At 45.2% G+C, this 21,090-nt stretch overlaps 5 protein-coding genes across 6 annotated transcripts; 2 read left to right on the top strand and 3 right to left on the bottom strand.

Annotated features, from left to right (window-relative positions):
* Window positions 1–213: 213 nt before the first annotated feature.
* On the bottom strand, window positions 214–858 carry LOC128259711 (endocuticle structural glycoprotein ABD-5). The gene is made up of 2 exons (XM_052992259.1): window positions 704–858; window positions 214–637 (listed from the first exon to the last, which is right to left on the bottom strand). The coding sequence occupies exons 1-2, from the start codon at window positions 713–715 to the stop codon at window positions 236–238; spliced, it is 414 nt and encodes a 137-aa protein (XP_052848219.1). The 5' UTR covers window positions 716–858; the 3' UTR covers window positions 214–235.
* Window positions 859–6,017: 5,159 nt separating this feature from the next.
* On the top strand, window positions 6,018–8,802 carry LOC128259694 (uncharacterized). Its single transcript, XM_052992230.1, has 2 exons — window positions 6,018–6,660; window positions 7,327–8,802. The coding sequence occupies exons 1-2, from the start codon at window positions 6,189–6,191 to the stop codon at window positions 8,793–8,795; spliced, it is 1,941 nt and encodes a 646-aa protein (XP_052848190.1). The 5' UTR covers window positions 6,018–6,188; the 3' UTR covers window positions 8,796–8,802.
* Window positions 8,803–9,153: 351 nt separating this feature from the next.
* LOC128259693 (alsin homolog) lies at window positions 9,154–15,758 on the bottom strand. The gene is given in 6 exon segments (XM_052992229.1): window positions 9,154–9,377; window positions 9,440–9,591; window positions 9,896–11,044; window positions 11,695–12,313; window positions 13,139–15,145; window positions 15,148–15,758. Coding segments are annotated over 6 exon segments (4,473 nt in total). The 5' UTR covers window positions 15,470–15,758.
* Window positions 15,759–16,558: 800 nt separating this feature from the next.
* LOC128259780 (myosin heavy chain, clone 203) lies at window positions 16,559–20,192 on the top strand. Its single transcript, XM_052992341.1, is given in 5 exon segments — window positions 16,559–16,732; window positions 16,839–18,573; window positions 18,575–18,983; window positions 19,352–19,482; window positions 19,549–20,192. Coding segments are annotated over 4 exon segments (2,505 nt in total). The 5' UTR covers window positions 16,559–16,732; window positions 16,839–16,845; the 3' UTR covers window positions 19,786–20,192.
* Window positions 20,098–20,828, bottom strand: LOC128259781 (uncharacterized). Of its 2 annotated transcripts, none has more exons than XM_052992344.1 (3): window positions 20,676–20,828; window positions 20,539–20,599; window positions 20,098–20,481 (listed from the first exon to the last, which is right to left on the bottom strand). In XM_052992344.1, exons 1-3 carry the CDS (start codon window positions 20,745–20,747, stop codon window positions 20,207–20,209), a joined length of 408 nt encoding a protein of 135 aa, XP_052848304.1. In that variant the 5' UTR covers window positions 20,748–20,828; the 3' UTR covers window positions 20,098–20,206. The 2 variants fall into 2 exon arrangements, with proteins under 2 accessions (XP_052848304.1, XP_052848302.1); XM_052992342.1 differs by having other exon boundaries at window positions 20,539–20,618; window positions 20,677–20,816.
* Window positions 20,829–21,090: the final 262 nt, after the last annotated feature.

The following is a 21,090-nucleotide window of genomic DNA, read 5'->3' as shown; positions in this document are numbered from 1 at the left end:
TTTTTTTCACCTTTTCCAGCAACTTAATTTTATTTATTGAACACATTTATATCCTAACCAAAAATGCTTTAGCCGATGTATACGTATTCGTCCAGAGTGTATTTACGAACAAAGTCTGCACAGATTGGACCATTACAAAATGACAAAAGCAAAAATATGACTTTCACAAGCTGTCGTCCTATAATCATCATACCACCAAAATTAAGTTCCATGTTGTCAATTAAATTGTTGTTTATTAAACCTTAGGGGGCTTAACATAGTCAAGATCTGGCTGGGACACCAGCTCGCTAACCTGTTTGGCGGCCAGAGAAATCTGGGGCAGGATGGCACCGCCCTCGGGCACAAATCCATGATCATCCGCCTTGTAGGTGACGGTCACCTCCATTCCGTTCGCATCAAAGTAGGAGTACGAGCCGCTGATCTCGAGGTACTCGTTCTCAGTGCCCTGGTTCCTGACCACCGCCTCCTCCCTCCGGTGGGTGCCATCCTCGCCGAGGTAGGAGAAGTTGTAGGAGCCATCCTCGTGCTTCTCGTGGGATGACTCCAGAATGGCCACCGGTGGCTGGGTGGTGGAGGTCACATGGTCCACCGGAGCACTCAATACAACGGCCAGGCAAAGAGCCAAAGAGATGATGACCTGGCAACATGATTTGGGTATGGGGTAATCCGTGGACTAGTCATCTCTCGATGCGGCGATACTCACAATCTTGAACATGCTGCTGTCTGGATGGGAAGCTGACTTTGATTTGACTCTGAGTCAGCGAAGACAGCTCTTTATATTGCCAAAAATGAAATGGAATCGGAGTTGCTGGTCGCCTTGTTTACCGGTTATCGGACATTATCCAGACACTCACTTACATACACACAATATGTACATTGCGAATTCGCGGGTATTTACTTGAAACCCGTTCTAAGAATTAATTAAAGAGCAAGCTTCTTACCCAGGCCCATCTTCCATCTCCCATTGCAATTTCGAATCTCGGCCTGCAATTTGAGATTCTTAATTTATGTCCAGGGTCTTATTGCTCATCTCCAGCATCGCAACATTTAAAGAAGTAAGAAACGAAATTTATTCTAAATGTTTTGAAACTGGAACATGCCTTCTACATTCTGGACTACCATTTTACCACGCATTTTTTGTTAAGTTCAGTTTTTAATTGTCTAAGGGAATAAAAGTGTATTAAAGTTTTCGGTCAGTAATATCGATTTTTCTTTATAACTTCCAAAACATTTAAAATTTGGCAATGAAACCTTAAGAAAGTATGTAAAGTTAAGATAAATAAGTAGTTAATTCCTGAAATAAAACATGCTTTCCTATGAACTTTATGCCTTTTTCTCCGATTTCAGTTTGTTTTCTATCAGTGAGCTATTCTTTTATTTTGTAGAATGCAATGACTATTAAAAGGATTGATGTGGTTGCCCTGGCCACTATTCTTTACGCTCTTTCGTTCGACTTCATCAGCAAGTAGCATTGGTTCTCTACTTTTTGGGCAGTTTCCAGATTCGATTTTTCTCGAACGTGAACATGGCAGGGAAATCGGTTTTTCCGTTCGCAATTGTTTACACGAAAACTATAAACAAAGCAAACACACGGCGTCCGTCGCCGCGTTTGCCCTCATTGATGTTATTTTTGGCCACTGGGCATGAGGCAGCACTAAACTCTCCATCCTCTCCAGCCGTCCATATTATATGCGTTCCACATAGCAGCCGGTCAGATGAAGATGTTGGGGGCCAATGGGATGGGAATGGGAGTGGAAATGGGAATGGGAATGGAAATGGGGATCGGGATGTGGATGTGGATGAAGTGGGCGGAACACTCGCGGGCAGGGGCGAAGTACTTAAAGGTGCCACATACGCATCGTTCGATTTGGATGCGGTCGGATTCTTGGCATTTTGTTTATGCAACAATAAATTTTACATTTAATTTTCGTTTCATTTGAAATGCTACAGCAATGCCGAAGAATGCCCCGATTTGGATCTGAATTGGATCTGCTCGCGGCGGGAGAAGCAATTTGTTAAATTTCACGTACCGGGGAATCTGGCAAGTATTGTTCGTATTTATATTTCTTTGTTGGTCTGTGATATAATTCAATATTAATCGAAATTGGAATTACAGATTATATTCTGAGCAATTGAAAAATTTAAATCAAAATTTGCTTGTTTCTTGATTTGAAAATTTTCGTGTGAAACTAGAGGAGCAAGTATTTGATGACATGGAAATTTTAGGGAATTACTCATTGGGTGTTGGCTTTTTTCTTTTCGGTTTTTCCAATTTCCTTTATCTTTCTATATGATAAAATAAAGGCACTAAATTAGCTTTGCCCCAATTTATATTTTTTCATGTATCAAAGTATATACAAAGGTAACTAAGTATTTTTTACCTTAAACTTATTTCAAATTGTATACTTTTGATTTTAATGATGACCAATACAATGTTGAAACGCTTGACTTTGATTGGCCAGTAAAAATGTGTCCTCAAAAACATTCGCAAATAAGACAATGGAAACATACTTACATGGATGTCAATAGCTTGATTGCATGCAAATTGATGGTCAAACTCTTAGTAAATACGCCTTTTTCCCTTTCCTGTCGTTTTTGAAATGAAACGCCAGTAAGCGGAAAAAGACAAATCGACTAGAATTTATGTATACACTTTTAGTCCGCCCAACACATACCGATTTGAACACATGGCACCGTGATGAGATTGGTTCTTGTGTTTTTGCTTGTTTAGAAATTGAATTAATTTAATTTGGTTCGATTGATTTATGGACCAATCTGTGCGCTGCTCTGGAAAACTGTGCCAAGAGGCGGCTGCTGCTGATCAGCGCTGCTGTCTAATGATCGAGCGTCTATATGCATGGGCCATTCAAAAATAGTTTTATTTTTATAACTGTGTGCTGGTTTGGTTTCTTTTTTTTATGGACTTCCCCCACATACGCAATGGACGGGATGGACTACGACGACGACGACGACGACGACGACGATGATGATGCTGATGCTGATGGCATCTGCCAATGCACACAGCTGTCTTCCGATGCCAACTACTATACTACTATATATGTGTGCGCACATATATGCTATAGTTATAAAGATATCTGGGCAAGGAAGTTGTAAACCACTCGGTCGGAGGCTGGCCATTAAGTTGTGATTTGTTTCACGGGGCTGGCAATTAGGAGCGGCATCCACCTACTCCGAAATCCGTGCGGAGACAAAGGCCGCGAAAATTTGGGGGAAATTCGGCAGGAAAATGCACGGCCAAGGGTGGCGACTGGGAAAGCCGGGAAGCCGGGAAAGCCGGGAAATCGACGGGGCCGGGATAAACAAAAACGACGACATGCCAAATGAATGCCGAGCAGTGCAAAAAGCGCAAAACTTTCGGCAGTCGGAAAACAAAAAAGACAGACAGCCAGAGCGGAATATGTGCGGACGTGTGGGTATGTATAGGAAAAATAAATAAAACCGAAAATTATGAAAAACAGGCGGCCGTAGTAGGTTGAAGCGGCCGCCACCGACACGAGTGGACTTTTGGATTTTTAAATATTTTTAGCCAAAAGGCAAAAGCGAATATTTTGCCAGTCGAGTGGGATATTGGAAAGATGAAAAATTATCGTCACTGTGTGTGTGTGTGTGGTGTGTGTTTTTGTGTGGGTGTGGTTTATCTGGGGACTTGGCAACAGGGGCCGAAAAACGCCCACTTCCGTACAAAGTCTTTGAAACGGATCCTGTTCTCAGAACACCACTTGGCAGCACTCGGCACAATTAAGATCTGTTTTAATACATATATATATTTTATGGAATTTTGGCGAGTTTTTTTTTGTTTCTCCAGGTGCCCAGGTGGGAGGACTTTCCTTTTATTACTGTGTGGTTTTCCGATCGCTTGTGGAATGTATTGAAATCTTGAAAGCGAACCGTACACGCTGACGCTTCGCGACGCACTGCACCTACGCTCCAAAATTTTGAAAACTCAAAGACATTTAGAAAATTCTTTTCACGAAATGAATGGGCGAGAGGGAGCGAGATGGCGCTGTTCGAAAAGAAAGAGAGGGGGCTGGGTGATTGAAAAGAGAGGGAGCGTGCGCGCGATGAATGGCTGCTCTCAAGTGCAGAGGAACGATCCGAACCATCCGATCGCGAGCCAAGGAGCCAGGCAATTTATGCTGCTGCTCAATGGCAGCAGATGGGCAGCCCCACCACCCACTCCACCCAATTCCACCCATTCCACCCACTCACCCCACCAACCCACGCCCAATGGCATAGAGAAATCCGTGTCTAAAATCGGACAAAAAGAATGGGGGGAAACGAATCGATGAGTGCAGTTCGGCGTCAAAGTTCAAGCTGTTTTTGCAGTCGAGCGGCGAGAATTCTACACTTTTCACAACTCGATGATCGGGTCGGCTGTTTAGCCTAAACATGGCCGCAGCCGCCGTCGCAGCCGCAGCCACACCCAGTCTTCCAGCCCGGATCCCCACTCCGTGTCGTAGTCGTGGTCTTAGTCGGCCGGTGTATCTATCAGTTGGCGGGGTGAAAATAAACAACAAAGGGGGAAAATACACAATACACAAAAAAAAAAAAAAAAACAGGAGAGCAGCGAATATGAACATTTTTATTCTCTAAACATTCCTGGATGTTTATGTTTTCCCTTTTTCCTTGGGCGGAACTCGGGGTGCTCAAGTGCTGGGCCTGCGTTGAAACAAGATTCCGAATAGTTCTAAAACGCTTAGTTAGGGCTCCCCGTTTTCCGAACAAATGCCGCCCCCCCCTGATTTTCCATTTAACTTTCTCTCACATTGTAAACATTTCACTTGACGCTTGATGCTAAATTTAACATTTTCGCCTTCGGGCAAAACAGGCAAATAAATTACGGAAATAAACAAAAATGAGAAGCAGCAGCGGCAACAAAAAACTAAAGTTACCTGCGCTTCGAATTGCGGTTTCTTTAATCGCTGGAGAATTTATGAAAAGAAAAAAAGTAAAATTGTTGAGTAAAATGTGGAAATGCATGGGTGGCAAAAGGGCAGGGAAAACTATAAACAAACGAATGAGTTCGGAGGAGGTCGATTTGGTTGGGTTTTTAATGCGGCTAACTAGCTGCAGCTAAGAAAAATTATGTAATTTTATAGCTGAACTTGTGCATGCCTGCTATAACATCCTCATATAGGTTCAAAATAATCTGCTGATTTTACAGCTTTCGTCAAAATTACTTAGAGAAATAAATAAGAGAAGAAATGCAGTACACCCAATTTCACCTACGGTATTTGAGTTTGAATATTTAATTCCTGCTAAAATATGTAAAAGTTTACTGTGACCGAGATTTTGCGAATAACAGCTAGATAAATGGTTTTGAACTTTTAACTTTGACATGCTTGATAAAAAAACATAACTTTCTCATGTTTACATAATCTTAATGTAGTATAGGTCAACTTTTGTTCTTTTAAAGTGTTCTTCTATATTACTTTGAGAAGTAATGATTTTTGGTTGATCTAATTAAATTTTGGTTAAATCTTTTGTCGTTATAGGTAACATTTGAACGAGTTAAATACATTTTATTTGTATTCCAAAGTCCGCAAGCAGAGTTACTCAAAGTAATAATTTTAACACATTTTCATTTTTTAAACATTTTCTTGAAATTAATAATGTAGACTCTCGAAACAATTATTTAAAGGCATAAACATATATATAATCAGGAACGACTTAAATTATAATTGATTATGGACTTAAAAACTAAGTTTCTTCTTGTTTGTAAACTAGATAACAAAAATACAAAGTATTTTCAGCGGAAAGTTACCCTTTTCTTTGAGACAAAAACTTGCCTAAGTGAATGTTTGTGCTAGATTTCCGATTAAGTTTTTCATTGTTTAATTCGTCTATATATAACCAAACCACGTCAGGTCAAGTGTGGTAAAATACAAAAATTCTTTTTTCGACATCCAAAAAAATGATTTTTCTCAATCTTTAAAAGGCCAATTATGACACACCTATTTTTAGATTCAAATCAAATAAAGTTCTTTCGATTTGAATCCGTAAATGTATGATTCTTATGAAGCGGACACCTTATTTTCCATTAAACTTTAAAAGAAAAGCCGAACCCGAATGGGAGTAATACCGAAAGCAAAATCACAGTTTCTTTATCAAATTTGACAATCACACTGTTGTTTAATCGTTTCCTAAATTTTATATATCATCCAGCGATGAGCGAACTTGACCACCACACTCCCGAGGAGCCGGCTTCGACCATTGAGTCGATAGTGGGCACTATGTTCAGCCGGCTGCGAATCATCGCTGTGGACATGGAAAAGCTGCAGAAGGCCAAGGAGAAACTGGAACATATGCAGCGGCGGAACACCTTCTTCCACCTTTTGGGTCAGGATGACGACGGCAGCATTTATCGGGCCGGAAGCGACATGCAGGTCCTCCGCTCAAAGTATTCCCTCATCTCGGAGGTCAACAAGAAATCCGACGAAGTCTCCGAGGAGGATGTCGATTTCGAGGATCTAAGCGAGGACCTGTGCCTATTACCTTTTGAGGAGGATCGCTGGCATGGCTACTTCAAAGGCTTCCAGGTATTAACCACTCCACAGGCTCCCGATCCAAACGAAAACAGCAAATGTATCGAACTTACGGCGATGTTGAACTGCGAACAAGAACTCAAAAGTTGTCTACGTAAGTTTGGAAGATCAAACTATTGATTTTGCAGCTTAATCTTAAAAGCTTTGGCTTGCCGAAATTATTTTTTACATTTCACAATAGAAATATGTAGGCATTTGTACAAAACCGAAGTTAACCAAAAGTTTTTTAACCGAATTCTGTATAAAGTAAATCCCTAAAAAAGTATATCCCACTGTTTTAAAGTTGCGAATTTCTTTGAAAAAGTGTTGCACAAAAGCTTATTTTTATCAATAGCTTTCCTTTTTACGCCTGGTATTTTTAAATAAACTAAATAAATAAATTGAAGACGTCTTCAGAGTGGGTACTGTTCAATTAAATATCTTAGATGCCTTTTCTTAGATTTACATAACACATTTTTAAGTAAAACTAATGTAAGAGGTTTTAAAGTAGACAGACGAGTTCGCCTCTATTCCTAAGCCATTTGATGTGGCTTTTAAAAATACAAAGAAAATAAATGCATTTCAATAATTTACATGTGTGTAGAACATCCAGTTTGCTGTCGCTTAAGATACCAAACACAATTATCTGACAAATCTTGTTAAATTTGTAATTTATGTTGTAAGACCATAGACCTGTTGTGTAGTGTTATCTTTTACGTGTTAATATTGTTAAATTTTAAATGTTTAAACCGATTAGAATAAATTTCCCCTTGACTTTCAGTAAACGGAGTCCGCTGCTTTCTGATCGATCTTTCCGTGGGCACCCAGCACGACAACCAGAGCCTGATCGTGAAGCTGCGTGAGGCGGAGATTAGTGTGTCCAAGGAGCTGGGCTTCCCGGTGGCGTCCTCGGTCATGGCAAAGCTATCGCCGCGCCACCAGTTCACCGGCGGCTTCAGCACCCAGTTCCGCCAGGATGGCAAGACGTCCGTCGACCTGGAGCAGGGCAAGCAGATAGTCTTGTCCGTGGATCGGGACTACTCCGACCGGTGCAACGAGGATGTGGTCTATGTGAACGCTCGCTTCCTGATTCCCGATGTGCAGCAGTTCGACTTCATCCTGGTTGGCGAGGAGATCCAGCTGATGGTGCGGAGCGTCCACGCGGACCACCTCAAGTGCTGTGTGGCCCGGGGCGGAGTGCTGTTCGCCCACATGCCCGTGCTGTTCCCGGCCAGGTGCCGCCGCTTCCGGATCTCGTACGAGGAGCTGGAGGACCTGACCTTCGCCCGCGAGGTGGGCCTGAACGTGGTGGTGTCGCACATTGTGGGCACCTCGCAGTACCTCGATGACTTGGAGCACGCGATGGCCGTCATGCACTGCGATGGCATGCGGCTGTACGCCAGAGTGGTTCTCAACGAGATCCGGGGATGCAAGGGGGAGCTGAACTGGGCCACCAAACGCTACGATGGCTTTCTGGTGGAACTGGCCGAGCCGGCGATCATGCCGGACATCATGCACCTCTGTCCCGACGCCGAGTGCTTCATGCAGCTGGCCCACGCCTCGAAGAAGCCCATCATCTTCGATCCGCGGCTGATAGACGAGCAGAAGCTCCGGGTGGACCCGGCGCACTACTACTACACGTTCTTCTATCCGGACAAGTACGTGGTCTCCTGGTCTCCCCAGCCGAAAGTGACCGGCTACTTCCGCTTCCTGCAGAGCGCCATCTTCCAGCAGATCTGTCCCCAGGCGCTGGCAGTCACTCCCTACTGTGATCGCTCCCACACGGGAGCGGACAGCCTGGCGCGGGCCGTGGCCACCGCCTCCCTGGAGATCCGTGCGGTGTCGATCGTCGTGATCGGGGTCACCACCCGGATGGTGCAGAAGATCGCCCACTTCCGGCCGCAGGCTCCCATCCTCTTCGTCAGCCACATGCGCTCCGCCGAGGACTACGTTTCGATGTACCACAATGTGACTATGCTCCCGTTCCGCTCCAAATGCCTAGTTGGGCACCGCAGGAACGTCTTCCGAAAGGCCATCTACGGCTTGGCCTACTTGGTCACGCGCAAGCTCGCCCAGCAGAACGATCCGGTGATCCTGGTGTACAACCACGAGGAGGGCACCTCGTTCCCCGAGAAGTATGTCGTCTACAAGCTGGACAAGACACACTTTGCCTCGCACATGGCCGAGATTCTTTTCACTGTGGACCACGACCAGAAGGCTCAGACCCTCAAGGACATTGAGGCCATTTAGATGCCATACGTGTGTGTAGATTATTTATTTGGTTTGGTGGATAATCGGAATGTTAATGTGTTGGCTTAGAGTATACAAAACAAATACAGATATACAGACATAAATATATAAATACACATTTCCTACACTGATCTAGAGGCTATTCATCAGCGTCTGTACAGAGTCGATCTTTAAAGGTATGTACAGACTAATTCGGGAAATCTACAGTTGCGGTTCAATTTACCTAAGCTTTACAGTGCCAACAAACAATGTACATATTCCCATGTTTTCGGGGTTAAACAATTGCCGAGCCTTGATCGACTTAGTTGCAAAAAAAAAACGATAAATATTACGGCTGCTATCTTTGGGCTGAGTCCGCTCAAGGATTCTTTTGCAAGGCCCTCAAGGTCACGTGCTCGTAGGCGGCCTTCAGTGTGGTGTAGCAATAGCCCGCCATTCCATTCATCTCGGCCTGGAAGTTGGGGCCACCCGTCAGATCGTCCAGCAGGGCCAGCTCCGCACCCAAGTGGGGAACCGCAGCGCGCAGCATTGTGAGCATGGTCAGCGGAATCATGTTGTCCGCATTGAGCTGCGCGGCATTGGCTGTGGGTCAGGGCTACTGATGAACAATTTCACAGATATCAAGGCGTGGGTGTGCGACTCACCAGCCATGGCGTGCTCGTAGGCCTCGGTTAGCAGCTGCGTGCTGCGCTGTATCACAGTCAACATGTCCTGGGGACTAAACTTCTCCTGCAGCTCCTTCAGCATCTGGACGGACTCCTCGAACTTGGGGTCCAGCATCACATTATGAAGAAAACTGCAACGAAATGGGACAATAAATACAACAACGTATGTCATTTGTAGTTCTTTTTGTGAAACATGCCTTTATACTAAACTTTAACTTATAATTTTAAAAAACGCGATGTCTCTGTTTACTTATTATAAATATATATAATAAGAAACAGGACAAGTAGAAATTGAATGAATAAATTAGTTCTAATATAGTTAAGTATAGGCCAAAGATTCTGGTATAACCTTGCCAAATACAAATAAAAATGTTCCTATTCGACGTACTTAATAAATCTGTTCAATTTGATCGATTTGAGTGAATAATTTAATACCTTTCATGGCCCATAAGTTCGACAAGCTCTTGGTCCTTAAGTTTCTCGGCAAGATTTAGGTTCTGCCGGTACATTTCGTCCTTGCGGCTGTACTTATTGGCGTAGAGCACAAACAAGGTGGAGTAGATGCCTTCCGACAGCACTAACGGGTAGAGCAGGGTAATATGCGATATAACCTCCCTGCTGCCCTCCATGTGGCAATAGTCCTCGGGCAAAGCTGGGAACATCTTGCGTACAAAGCGGTAAATGCGTCGCGATATGGACTCCCACTCCCTCATCGCCTGCTTAGCCAGGATCGGGGTGGGCTTAACCTTCCAATAGCCATATGAGTAGTGGAAACAGTTGGCGATGCGCTCGTTCAAGGCGAACAGCGGATGATGGCGATCCTTGAAGGCCTGCTCCAGGTACAGGCGTATGGAGGCCACATCCTGCTCCGTGAGCACCGAGGCCATGCCAAAACTGGGCACCTGCTCCAGCATTGCACTCGTCGTGGATGTCGTCGAGGTAATCGAGCAATCGCTGTTGTTCATGTGCTTCGAGATGCTGTTATTGTTGTTGTTGTTGTTGTTGTGACTTAATTTTGAAAAACTTTCGTTGAGCGTGCTGGACTCATCGCCATTGACAGTGCTGTTCAGCAGGCTTTGGTCCAACTGGAAACTGGCCAGACTGCTGCTATCCAAGTCCCGAGATGAGTTGTGGCCCATGGAGAGCAAGCTATCCGCCCTCTGCAATCCACCTGGCTTGCTGTTTAGTGTCTCTTGGGAGTGGATGCGGCGAGGTGGAAATCCCAGAAAGTCCAGCGCCGACGCAGCCTCTGTTTGCAGCTTGCTGAGTGCGTTTGTGGTCGTCCGCGCCTTCGCCAGTGGGGAAGAAGTCTTCTGGGGCAGCGGCAGACTGAGCAGGATGTTGTTGAAGTAGTTGCCGGGCTTGGCTCCCTCCCGAGCCCGCTGCTTGCTCATGTACACCGCTATGCAGTTCCAGAGCTGGGCCGTGCTGAGCGTGGGTTTCGTGGACTTCCTGAGGGTGCCTCCTGATGGATTGCCACCTGAGCTGCTGCTGGTCGCCGTGCAATTGGCCAGGTCCGATTCAAAATTGTTGAACAGCGAACGCCACTTGCGATTGTGATCCACCACTTGACGTCCCAGTGAGCTGGAAAATGAATAAGCTCACGTTTTTGATAGAAGAAATATTTAAAATTAAGATTTATATTATCAAGAAAGGAAGCAAACTTCGGAAATCCGAAGTTTATATACGCTTGCAGCTATTCTTAAAATTAAATATTTGTTAAAATAACATTGCCGAATTGTATGACTTTGTATTTAGCACAGGGAATATATATATAATGATTTCCTTCTAAATTATTCGATCGTTCCTTGGACTGCTGTACGACATCGTTATCCGATTTTAATCAAATTAAAACTGTAATTCTGAATTAATAAACCATCGAAGAATATTCAAGTCAATTTAATAACAGGGAAGTTTTTTTTCCTATATTTCCCAATGCAGCTGTAATAAAGTCGTCGGATTTCAACAAAAGTAACTTAGTTTTAAAATATTTAACCATTACTATGCCCTAAGAAATTCAGATTGATACAAAAAATAGCAAATAACTTTAAAACAGAGAGGCTAGTTTGCATAGAGACTCTCCCAGAGTTTATATTATAATAACAGATTGCAAGGGTATAAAAATACCTTGATATTTCTAAGAAGGTTCCCTAATTATGGTTGCTTTTGGTTAAATTGGCACACATTTTTTTAAAAACGGCAACAGTGGTAGGTAACTCTGTCCTTTAACTCACCTGGGATACTTGGGAAAGCGTCGATTCAGCACCAGTTCACCAGCCTGGATGCGCACCGTCTCCCAACTGCCGCTCAGCTGTCCGAACATCTTGTTGCCGATCAGCTCGCAGGTGTCGTCGGACTCTCCAGTCGCTATGGCTCCACTTCCGCCACAAGCATCTCCGCTGGGCATGTAGTACTCCCCCCGTCCGTTGGGTCCGTGCAGCGTGAGTTCGCCCTCGTAGTAATAGTCGTTCTCGAAGACCGCTACCCCATGGCCCATGAGATCGTCTCCGGAGAAGCTGCCTTCAAAGTAGTCGCCGCGGTTGGTGATGCAGCTGCCGATCCCCGAGCGCTTGTTGTCCGCGAACATGCCCATGTACTTGTCCCCGCTAACCAGGTCCTCGATCACGCCGTAGCCACTGCGGGCGTTGGCCTGGTATTCTCCTACGTAGATGTATCGGTTGTTCCGCATCATCCCATGGCCGTGGAACAGACCCTCGCAGAAGTTGCCCTCGTACACCTCGCTTTCGGGAGAATCCTTGTTGTGGATTTCGTACGTCCCGTGACCGTGGAAGCGACCTCCTTTGAAGTGGCCAACGTACAGACCCGATGACGGAATCACCATCTTGCCATAGCCTGTGTATTCAAAATTGATAAATGAGTTGAGTTAATCGACTATATCAATCTAAAGTTAATTTTATAATCCAATGAAGACAATTGTGTATATATCGCTTTTTTGGTCTCCTTAGGGGCTGGCCATAAACTGAAGTTTTAAAAGAATATTTTTGAAATCACGAATATCGTTTTTTAACCCTGCTGTATTAAATAATTTGAATCTGGGATTAAAACCGATTTAAATATTGGTTTCGGTTGCTTTTACGGTTACAAGCACTATAACTATTTCTGTTACGAATTTTGTTTTGGTAAGAATTTGTATATATGTTTTAGTTACGGTACCAAAACAAGTTGCGGGTACCGGTATTAAAACTATTTAATATGGCATAAAATTAATTATTAGAGCGAATAAAATGAAAGATGTTTTTATAAGCTTTGAATTTTTTTTTTTTTGTACTTATATTATTAGTTATTCGATAGGGATTTGTTTTTGGTCGCGGAATTTTTGTATGAACTATCATACTTTTTTCAGTTTTTCTTTCAATGAAATAAAAAGCATCTGCAGGAACTGATATATTAAATCGTAAAAACGTTTTACGACTTTTGTATTTTTCAGAAACACATTTTTCACAACCAGTAATACTGTTTCGGTATCGGTAACGGTTGTTTTGGTTTCTGCATAATTCGGTTACGGTTCCGGTTAGGCAAAAACAAATTATATCAGTTCCAGTTCCGGTTTCGATGGTTAAGAATAACGGTTACGCATCCGGAGGAATGTAATGATTTTAATACTCATGATATGGTGTTTGGTTTCAAATATTTAAGCTTTAAGGATAGATCTCTCACCTTCGATGACGCCATGATGCAGCTCCCCGCAGTAGACACTCCCGTCCGGATACTCCAGATAGCAGTTGCCGTGGAGGACGCCCTTCCTCCAGGTACCACATGCCTTCACCCGCGAGAACTTGGGATGCTCTCGACTAAACTCGTAGCCCGTGGAGCGAGCACTTGGCACTGGACTACCGAGCGGTCTGCCCAAGGAAGCAACGATGCTCGACTGCAGCTGGTCCAGCCACACCTTGCGCATTTCCTGTGAACGCGTCGACACCAGGAAGCTCTTTTCCGGCGTTGTCAAGCGCAGGTGCAGGTCGTCCTCGGTCCACACCCACAGGGTGGTCAAGGGATAGGAGTACAGCGAGTTGCCGCCCACCTGGCACAGGAAATCGGAGAACAGGATGAAGCTGTTGCTGGACCGGCCGAGGCCCGAGGTGACCAGCTTCAGTGGAACCAGTGCTGACGTGAGGATCACCCTTCGCTGCCGTCTTCGGAACTGAACGATCCTGGGGTTACGATCGTTGCTGCTCCAGAAGTCCTTGGTGTTCACGGCCAGCTCTTGGCTGATGCAGCTGTGCCGTGCGAACTCCGACCAGGCCACCCTGTGCTCCCCATACTCCGGCTGCGTCCTCACAAGCAGCTCCATAAACTGGACAAACAGCTGGTAGATGCTGAAGGGTTGCTGGAACAGCCGGATGACGTAGCTCTCCTCGTTGAGCTCGGCCAAGGGGCTGCTGAGTGCAGCAATGGCGCTAACCGCTTCGCCAAAGCCATTCACCGAGTACACATCGCAGTAGGCCTTCGTGTATCCGTCGAACAGCTCGATGTACTCCTTGTAGTGGCAGATGAACAGCAGATCAGCGGGCTGCACGAAGTCCGCGCGGTAGAATCCCTCTAACGAGTGCAAGGTCGCCACCAGCAGGCACAGTATTCGCTCCCAGCTGACCAGCAGCGGACCGAGGACGCTAAGCGAGTCCGCGGCCGATTGCTGCTGCCAGATTTCCAGCGTTTGGACTGCCTGGCGGTGCTTGAGCAGCAGCTGCAGCTGCGATTGCAGGTGACTCAGGTAGTAGTGGTACTGGCGCTGGAACTGCCTTTGGTTTTGCAGCGTGTATCGGCCGGAGCACATGAGCAGTCGGAGTTGGCGTGGCCACGCTGCTCCCAGCTGAAGCTGGAGGAGCGTCTGGGCGTAGGTGCTAGACTGCTGCAGGTGCCGCATGGGAGGCGGCGGCTGGAGGGATTGTATCTGCCCGGAGGCATTCAGCAGCAGCGTGTGATAGTCGCCACAAGTTGCCTCCAGCGCCGAGTTCTGCTCCAAGGGCAGCGATGCCGCGTTGTCCGCTATGGTGATCTCCATCGGCGAGCTCACATCCTCGCCCAACTGGGAGTGATCGTTTAGGCCCCAGTGGTAGAGCCTTCCGTCCAGGGTGCGGGCCACGGTGTGCTCCAGTCCGGCCGCAATGCTGCACACGCCCATGCTGTCCAGTTTCTGCAGACGCATCACATTGGCCCTCCGGATGTGATCTCCGGTGCCGAGAAGGCCGTTATTGGATGCTCCGAAGGTGAAGAGTTGGGTGTGGAGTAGGGCGTATCCCTGATGGAGCAGATGCCTCGTGTTGGCCGCAAAGCTGCGCTCCGAGTTGTCACTGCTGAGGGACTTCACAGAGGCCCGGTCGTCCTCGGGTTCTTCCTTCGCATTGGCCACCTGCAGCTGCAGCAGATCGTCCGCCAGGTTGTAGGGAGCCACCAGCATCACGAAGTGCTCGTTTCCGGCGGCCAAGTCGAGCAGTTCCTTGCCCTCCTCGTACAAGCGCATGTGGCGGGGCTGCTGCTCCGCCTTGAAGACCTCGCCGCAGCTGCCCATGACATAGGTTTCGCCACCGGCGCCGACGAAGACCACGCCCTGTGCGGAGCAGCAAACCCGACGGATGCGAACGCCCTCGGCGAGCAGTTCCAGCGGGTCGAAGCCGAGGGTTTGCCAGGCGTGGGGGTGGCCCACTTCCCGGCCAGATCCCGTACCTGGCGCTGCACGGAGCCGTTGCTCAGCACCACGAACAGCTCCTGGCTGCCGGTGCAGAAGTCCACGTCCACCACATCCGTGCGCAGGAGTTGCAGGTCCAGGTGACTCCGGTTGGCCTGCAGTTGGGCGGAGTAGAGGGCGTGGTCGGTGGTCAGGAGGAGCAGACCCTCGCCAATGCTGCAGATCCGCGATGCGGGAGCCCGCCGCAAGGGAGGCAGCCCGCGCCAGTGGAGCTGGAGCGTCCTGCCCTCGTGGTAGATGGCGAAGGACTCCTGAGCCTCCTTGCCCACGGCTGTCGAGTCATCCGCCGCACTGGCCATCATGCGCGATTGTTGTGGGGGATTTGACCAGGGCCAAGGTTTTGTAACACGACGCAATTGCTCGAACTGCTTGCAGGCTGCTCTCACATGCTGCACTTGCTCCGATCTCGGCTAGGCGCTCGAAGCACCATCGACCATCTGACGCCGTAAATTGGAACGCAATTTGAGATGCCACGGTACGAAAATGTCGGTTTTCACTTGATTATTACTGGCTAATAGAATTCATGTTTTTGTGATGGTTTCTGGCACTGAGTGTGACCAGTGCTTTTGAGTTCCAATTAGAACTTATCAGGTAAGGGTGTTCAGGGAAAAGTGCAACTCTACATTTGGGGTATTCCCTAATTTACTTTAGGTGGATAGCTGCTCACACTTGAAGATCAATTAGAAAATAGTTATTTGATTAATTTAATATTTTATCCCTATGCTTTAGAAATACGAGAAAATAGAAAATTTTTATAGAAATGATTTTGATTTAAGCCTCGCTCTTATAAACTAACATTTAATTTTAGGTGTGTTTATTTATGTCTTTTTATATATAGAAATATCTATACATAAATTAGCATGTATTCTACTTTCATATAAATTTGCGCTTTATTGTTCCTTTTGTAGGGATACTAAATTTGTTTTATCAAATTAGTTTTTTTGTAAACTTATTAGTAGAATTACTAGGAACTATATTCCCCTTTTTTAAAACCATTACCGATCAAACTATGTTATGCATGAACCTTTTAGAGTACCATGTACCACCGACTCTTAACCAATTTTGAAAGCATTACTTATATCTTACTCAGCATTATGTAGTATTTTGTTTCGTATGTGTTTTGAATTAGTCCTTCCGTTCTTATGTTGTTCCTTTTCTTCCACTTTTCGCGATCTCGTATTGAACAACCCCCTGGTGCCGTAAGGGCCAGAAGTATATACCGACCATAGTGAATAAACGTCCAATAAGCAAAAATATTAAAAACAAAAATATATAGTTGCTGAGTTTACAGCAAGATAACAGATAAACCCATAGAGTTGCTTTCGTCACTACCTTTAAATTCATTTCTTTAAAATAGTTTTCCTGGTATTTTTTAATTGCTGTCCCGTTTATTTTTCCGTATTTCGACTGCGGTCACACTGTTCTCGCCTCAGCTGTTTGCCCAAAAAGATTTCTGCAGGATTTGTTTATTTATCTTAAAATGTAGTTTTCCTTGATTATTATTGGAAGTTACTTGTAAGTAACACACAAATACATCGTCAATAAGAGTGCTGCAACATAAACTGGTAAGATTGAAATGGAATATAATGCCGATTTACCAACAGGCATACGCCCACAAAACTCGTTTTTTGGCCACGAACTCACCCTCCCAAAATGAAATTCATTCTACAGCTTGACTATGGATTCAGATTGCGAGGGCGCTGCAGCGTTGGCAGATGACTCCGGGCACTTTAGCTGCACCAGCGACGAGGGCGGAGGCGATCCTGGCCAGAAGCAGGAGCCGATGTTCTTGGTGCGACAGGAACTCCTTCGATCGCGCAGCGAGGTGGAAAGACTACTCAAATCGGAACAGTGGTACAAGCAGGAGCTCAAGTCGCAGAAGCACAGCCGACTGGAGACCCTGGAACGATTATACGCCCAGGAGCGCAAATATCTGATGGAGAACCAAAGGCTGCAGCAGGAATCGATGCGCCTGCACACGAAGTGTGCCGCTCTGGAGAAGCAGCAGGAACAGGAATCCCCAAGATCCCCCTGCACGTCCTCGTTGAAGGAGGATTCGGAATCCCCCGACTCCTCCTTTGAGGCCAAACAACAGGAGGCCCGCCTCCGGGATCAGCGTCAGTTGATAGACGTGCTGCGCAAGCAGAAGAAGATGCTGCTGGACGACATTCAGCGACTCAGTCTGGAGCACGACGAGAAGCTGTCGCAGCTGCAGCAAACCTTGGCCGGTATGGAGCTGGAGAGTAAGCACGTGACGGGAAAATGCAAGCAACTACTCGACCTGAAGAGCCAAATGGAGCACCAGCTGGAACTGAGGAGCACTGCCCTGCGCAGTGTGACCGCTGAGCGGGAGCAACTGCGTCAGGTCATCGCCGAGCTGAACGAGACTCTGCAGACACAGGAGCAGCTGCTTACCCTAAAGGAACAGGAGTTCCTCGATCTGAAGCATTACTACCAACAAAAGCTGACACGGGAAAGCAGCATTGAAATCATGCACTCCTACAGTCTGAAGTTCCACGAAGAGATAAACAGCAAGACGAGTGAAATCGCCAGCCTTAAGAACTCGCTCAACGAACTTCAGACGGAGTTGATGATGATGTCCCAGTTGAAGGAGCAAAGCGAGGAGCAACAGCGTCAGCTAGAACAGTTGGAGTTCACACTGCAGGCTCAACTTTTGGAGGAGGCACAGCTCCGACAAAGCGATGCTCTCAAGCAGGAGCAGGTGGAGAATCTAACCATTTCTTTGGCTTCCTTGCAAATAGAAAAGGAAGGCTTAAAGGAAAATTTAAAAGAGGCGCAATGCACTCTGAAAAAACTGGAGCAAAAAGTGCACAGCCTTCCGGGACAGTACGCCGAGATGTGCTCCAAGTGCGAAGAGACCAGGCTGCAATTGGAACTGGAAAAAATAGAGATTGGCAAGCTGAAGCAGAAAAGTTCCCTCAAGGAAAGTGATTTGATCGAGAAACTCCAAGACTATGCCGGTCAATGTGATGAGCTGAGGAGAGCGTTGGCCAAGGCGGAGGCCCGATTGGATGTCCAAAGCAAGAGTGCAGAGGTCTGGCAGGAGAAGCTAGAAACCATCGAAAGGTCGAGACAACAAGAGACAAAACAAAGCCAAGCGACTCAAACGGACCACGAGGATCCGATTCTAGTCCAACGCATCGAGACTTTGGAATTGCAACTGGCGGATGTCAAGGCCCAGAAATTGCAAACAGTTTCCCTTCTCCAAAAATTGCTACAACAACAGGATGCAAAAATCAAAAGTACCAATGAAATGGAAACTGACTGGCTACAACTTTTGGATGCCCTGCAAGCTACCCAACAATTAGAGCAGCAAATGCGAGCGGAGCTTCAGCAAAAGACGATTGAATTAGAACAGCTAAACGAACTTTTCGCTGGCCAGAACTGATGAACTACAGACGCTACAGAAATTGAGCCTGGCCAAGGATGAGGAAAATCGTCTGGAGTTACAGCTGCTGAAGGAAACATTCCAAAAGAATCTGGAGTACCACTCTGCTGATTCGATAAACTTACAAAGGCTACAAAGCCAGGTAAAATCTTTGCTCGAGGAGCGAGACGAAAATACGCGGAACGAACGCAAGGCGGTGGAGTGCTTGCGATCTCTGGGTCAAGTTCTCGAAATGGAAACGGGGAGGAGGCTGCCACACATCAAAAGTTGGACACAGTTAGCCAAACTTTTGCGAAAGGAGCTGAGAAACGGGAGAGTGAACAACCGAAAGGCTGAGGAATTGCCAGGGCTCAAAATGAAGCTGGCGCAGATCAGCGGGAGGCATGAACAAGCGCTGGCCAAAATAAGGTAAATTATAAAGGCACATAAGTAATAGGAGCTGCTTATGAATACATTTGTTGTTGTTTTTCAGAAAAAACGAAGGTTTTCCCTTTTAAATCGGTCATAAATGTATATAATTATATTCCCAAAAGACTAAAAAAAAATGTTTTGTTATAGCACTTGCATTTTATAACAAATTAAAACGCATTGCGTTGTTTAGTACAAAATTAAAAATAAGGTTTTAGGGCTTGGCTTTTGAATTAACTGCTTAAGCTAATTAATTTATTTTCTGGAACTAGTTTTTGTCTTCAATGTTTTGGCATTATCCAAAGAAAGCATAGATTATTATAAACTATTTTGGTTTTTAAGATAATCAAATAATTCTGTTTTGCACAGTATCTGGAGCAAACCTTAGCAGCGGAGCGAGCGAGCTTTGAAGCTTCGGATTCGGGCAAATCGACGGCCAACACCACACCCCAGGAACCCGCCCATGAGGTAGCTAATCTGATCGATGATTACAAGAAGGTAATTCGGCTTCACTTGGATTAGTTACTCTTGGCATACAATTTATACTGATTTCCCCCCTCGCAGATCGTTCAACAAACCGCCAATGAGACATGTCGCCCACGCAACAGCTTCATCATGGAGCTGATCGAGCGGAGTCAGCAGTGCCAACCGAATTTGTGCCAATTAAGCGAGGGCCTCGCAGCCTGCAGCTCGGAAATGGAGGAGCTAAGCAGGCTGCTCGTTGCTGGTCGAGATCAGAGGAGAGTGGAGGTCATTCCTTCCCTTATGGAGGAACTGCGAGCGGTGGCAGAGCACACATAGACCGCATTGTGTAATTTTAGAACTATTTTCTCAAGAAGTACTTATTTCTTTTTGTATCGAATTTTTGTTGTCTTTGGAAGGTGCAATTATTGAGTTATATTTGTGTTTAACCTAGTCTCTTTGTCCTAAAGTCTTATAGGATCCTACTAGTTTAATTTATGGAAATATTTATTATGTTATTTTTTTGTATTCGTTATAATTATTTATATGTGAAACATTCTTATTGTTTAATAACTTAATTTAACCAAATTCTATATGATCACTTATTGCCAAGCTACATAACTATTTTTTCTATAATATACATAAACCATATTTGGTAGCCACAAAATATATATTTATTAATGTACTTGACAGCATTGAAAAGTTAAACACGATGTGTACAATAAAACATACTTGTGTCAAACTGATGAATGCAAATGATTCACTTTCGTGGGCACCTGGGAATCTTAGTCCCGTCATTCGTCGTAATAACCTCTTTTTGTTCGTACGTCGTATTTCCGTCTTCGTCCATGTCTAATACCTCCTGAATTTGACCTTTTCGACTCCGGGTTATGCCGCACCTTACCTTATCGTCTTTATCCATGCATATAATAAGAAGATCATGGTCCAGTTTGTCAGATGGCTTCAAAACCTTGGTCACTTTGCATGAGGCGGTAAACTTTTTGGGGCAGGTCACACCGGCACATTGCCAGCCATCTAAGGAAGAATAGCTATTTAAATGACAAGCATGTTGTAGGGACTACCAGGACTTACTCTTGCTTTTTTTTACCAGCGCCTTATTCATATCCTCATTTAAGTGTGCAAATGCGTCTGCCTTCATGGAATATAAATTCGGAAATAATGTGCTAGAAGCCTTAACTTATTTAACTTTGTATAGTTCTCAAAGTTACCTTTGCTTCAGAGTCCGCAGGAATACATAGACAAACCACCACTGTTAATATTAATGAGAGAACAATGTTCATAACTAGTCCTTGCTGATGAAGGTTTCCTTTAAGACTGCCTACTTTAAAAGATCTTAGCTCAGTGCTTATCTGTTTTGTTACTGTGAAAGATCAATTATTTGGTTTGATATCTGTTTAAGAGAATCTGTCATAACATGTTAGTTAATTAGTCACATCTAGGGTTACTTTCAAAAATAAATGCAATAATATTGTATAGCTCGGAATCTCAATTATTTTGAGTTCTAAACAAAAAAAACACCATATTTTAACCATTTGGAGAGCTAAACAATGGATTGTGAAGGTCTTCCATGAATGATGTAAGCTGTGGCAAATCGATTTTGTGGCTTCATCTTCAATCAGAGAC

The sequence above is a fragment of the Drosophila gunungcola genome, assembly GCF_025200985.1.
Source record: "Drosophila gunungcola strain Sukarami chromosome 3L unlocalized genomic scaffold, Dgunungcola_SK_2 000009F, whole genome shotgun sequence".
In the NCBI taxonomy this organism is placed as follows: domain Eukaryota; kingdom Metazoa; phylum Arthropoda; class Insecta; order Diptera; family Drosophilidae; genus Drosophila; species Drosophila gunungcola.
The sequence above is the reverse complement of the archived record's forward strand: the minus strand, read 5'-3'. Positions and strand labels throughout refer to the sequence as shown.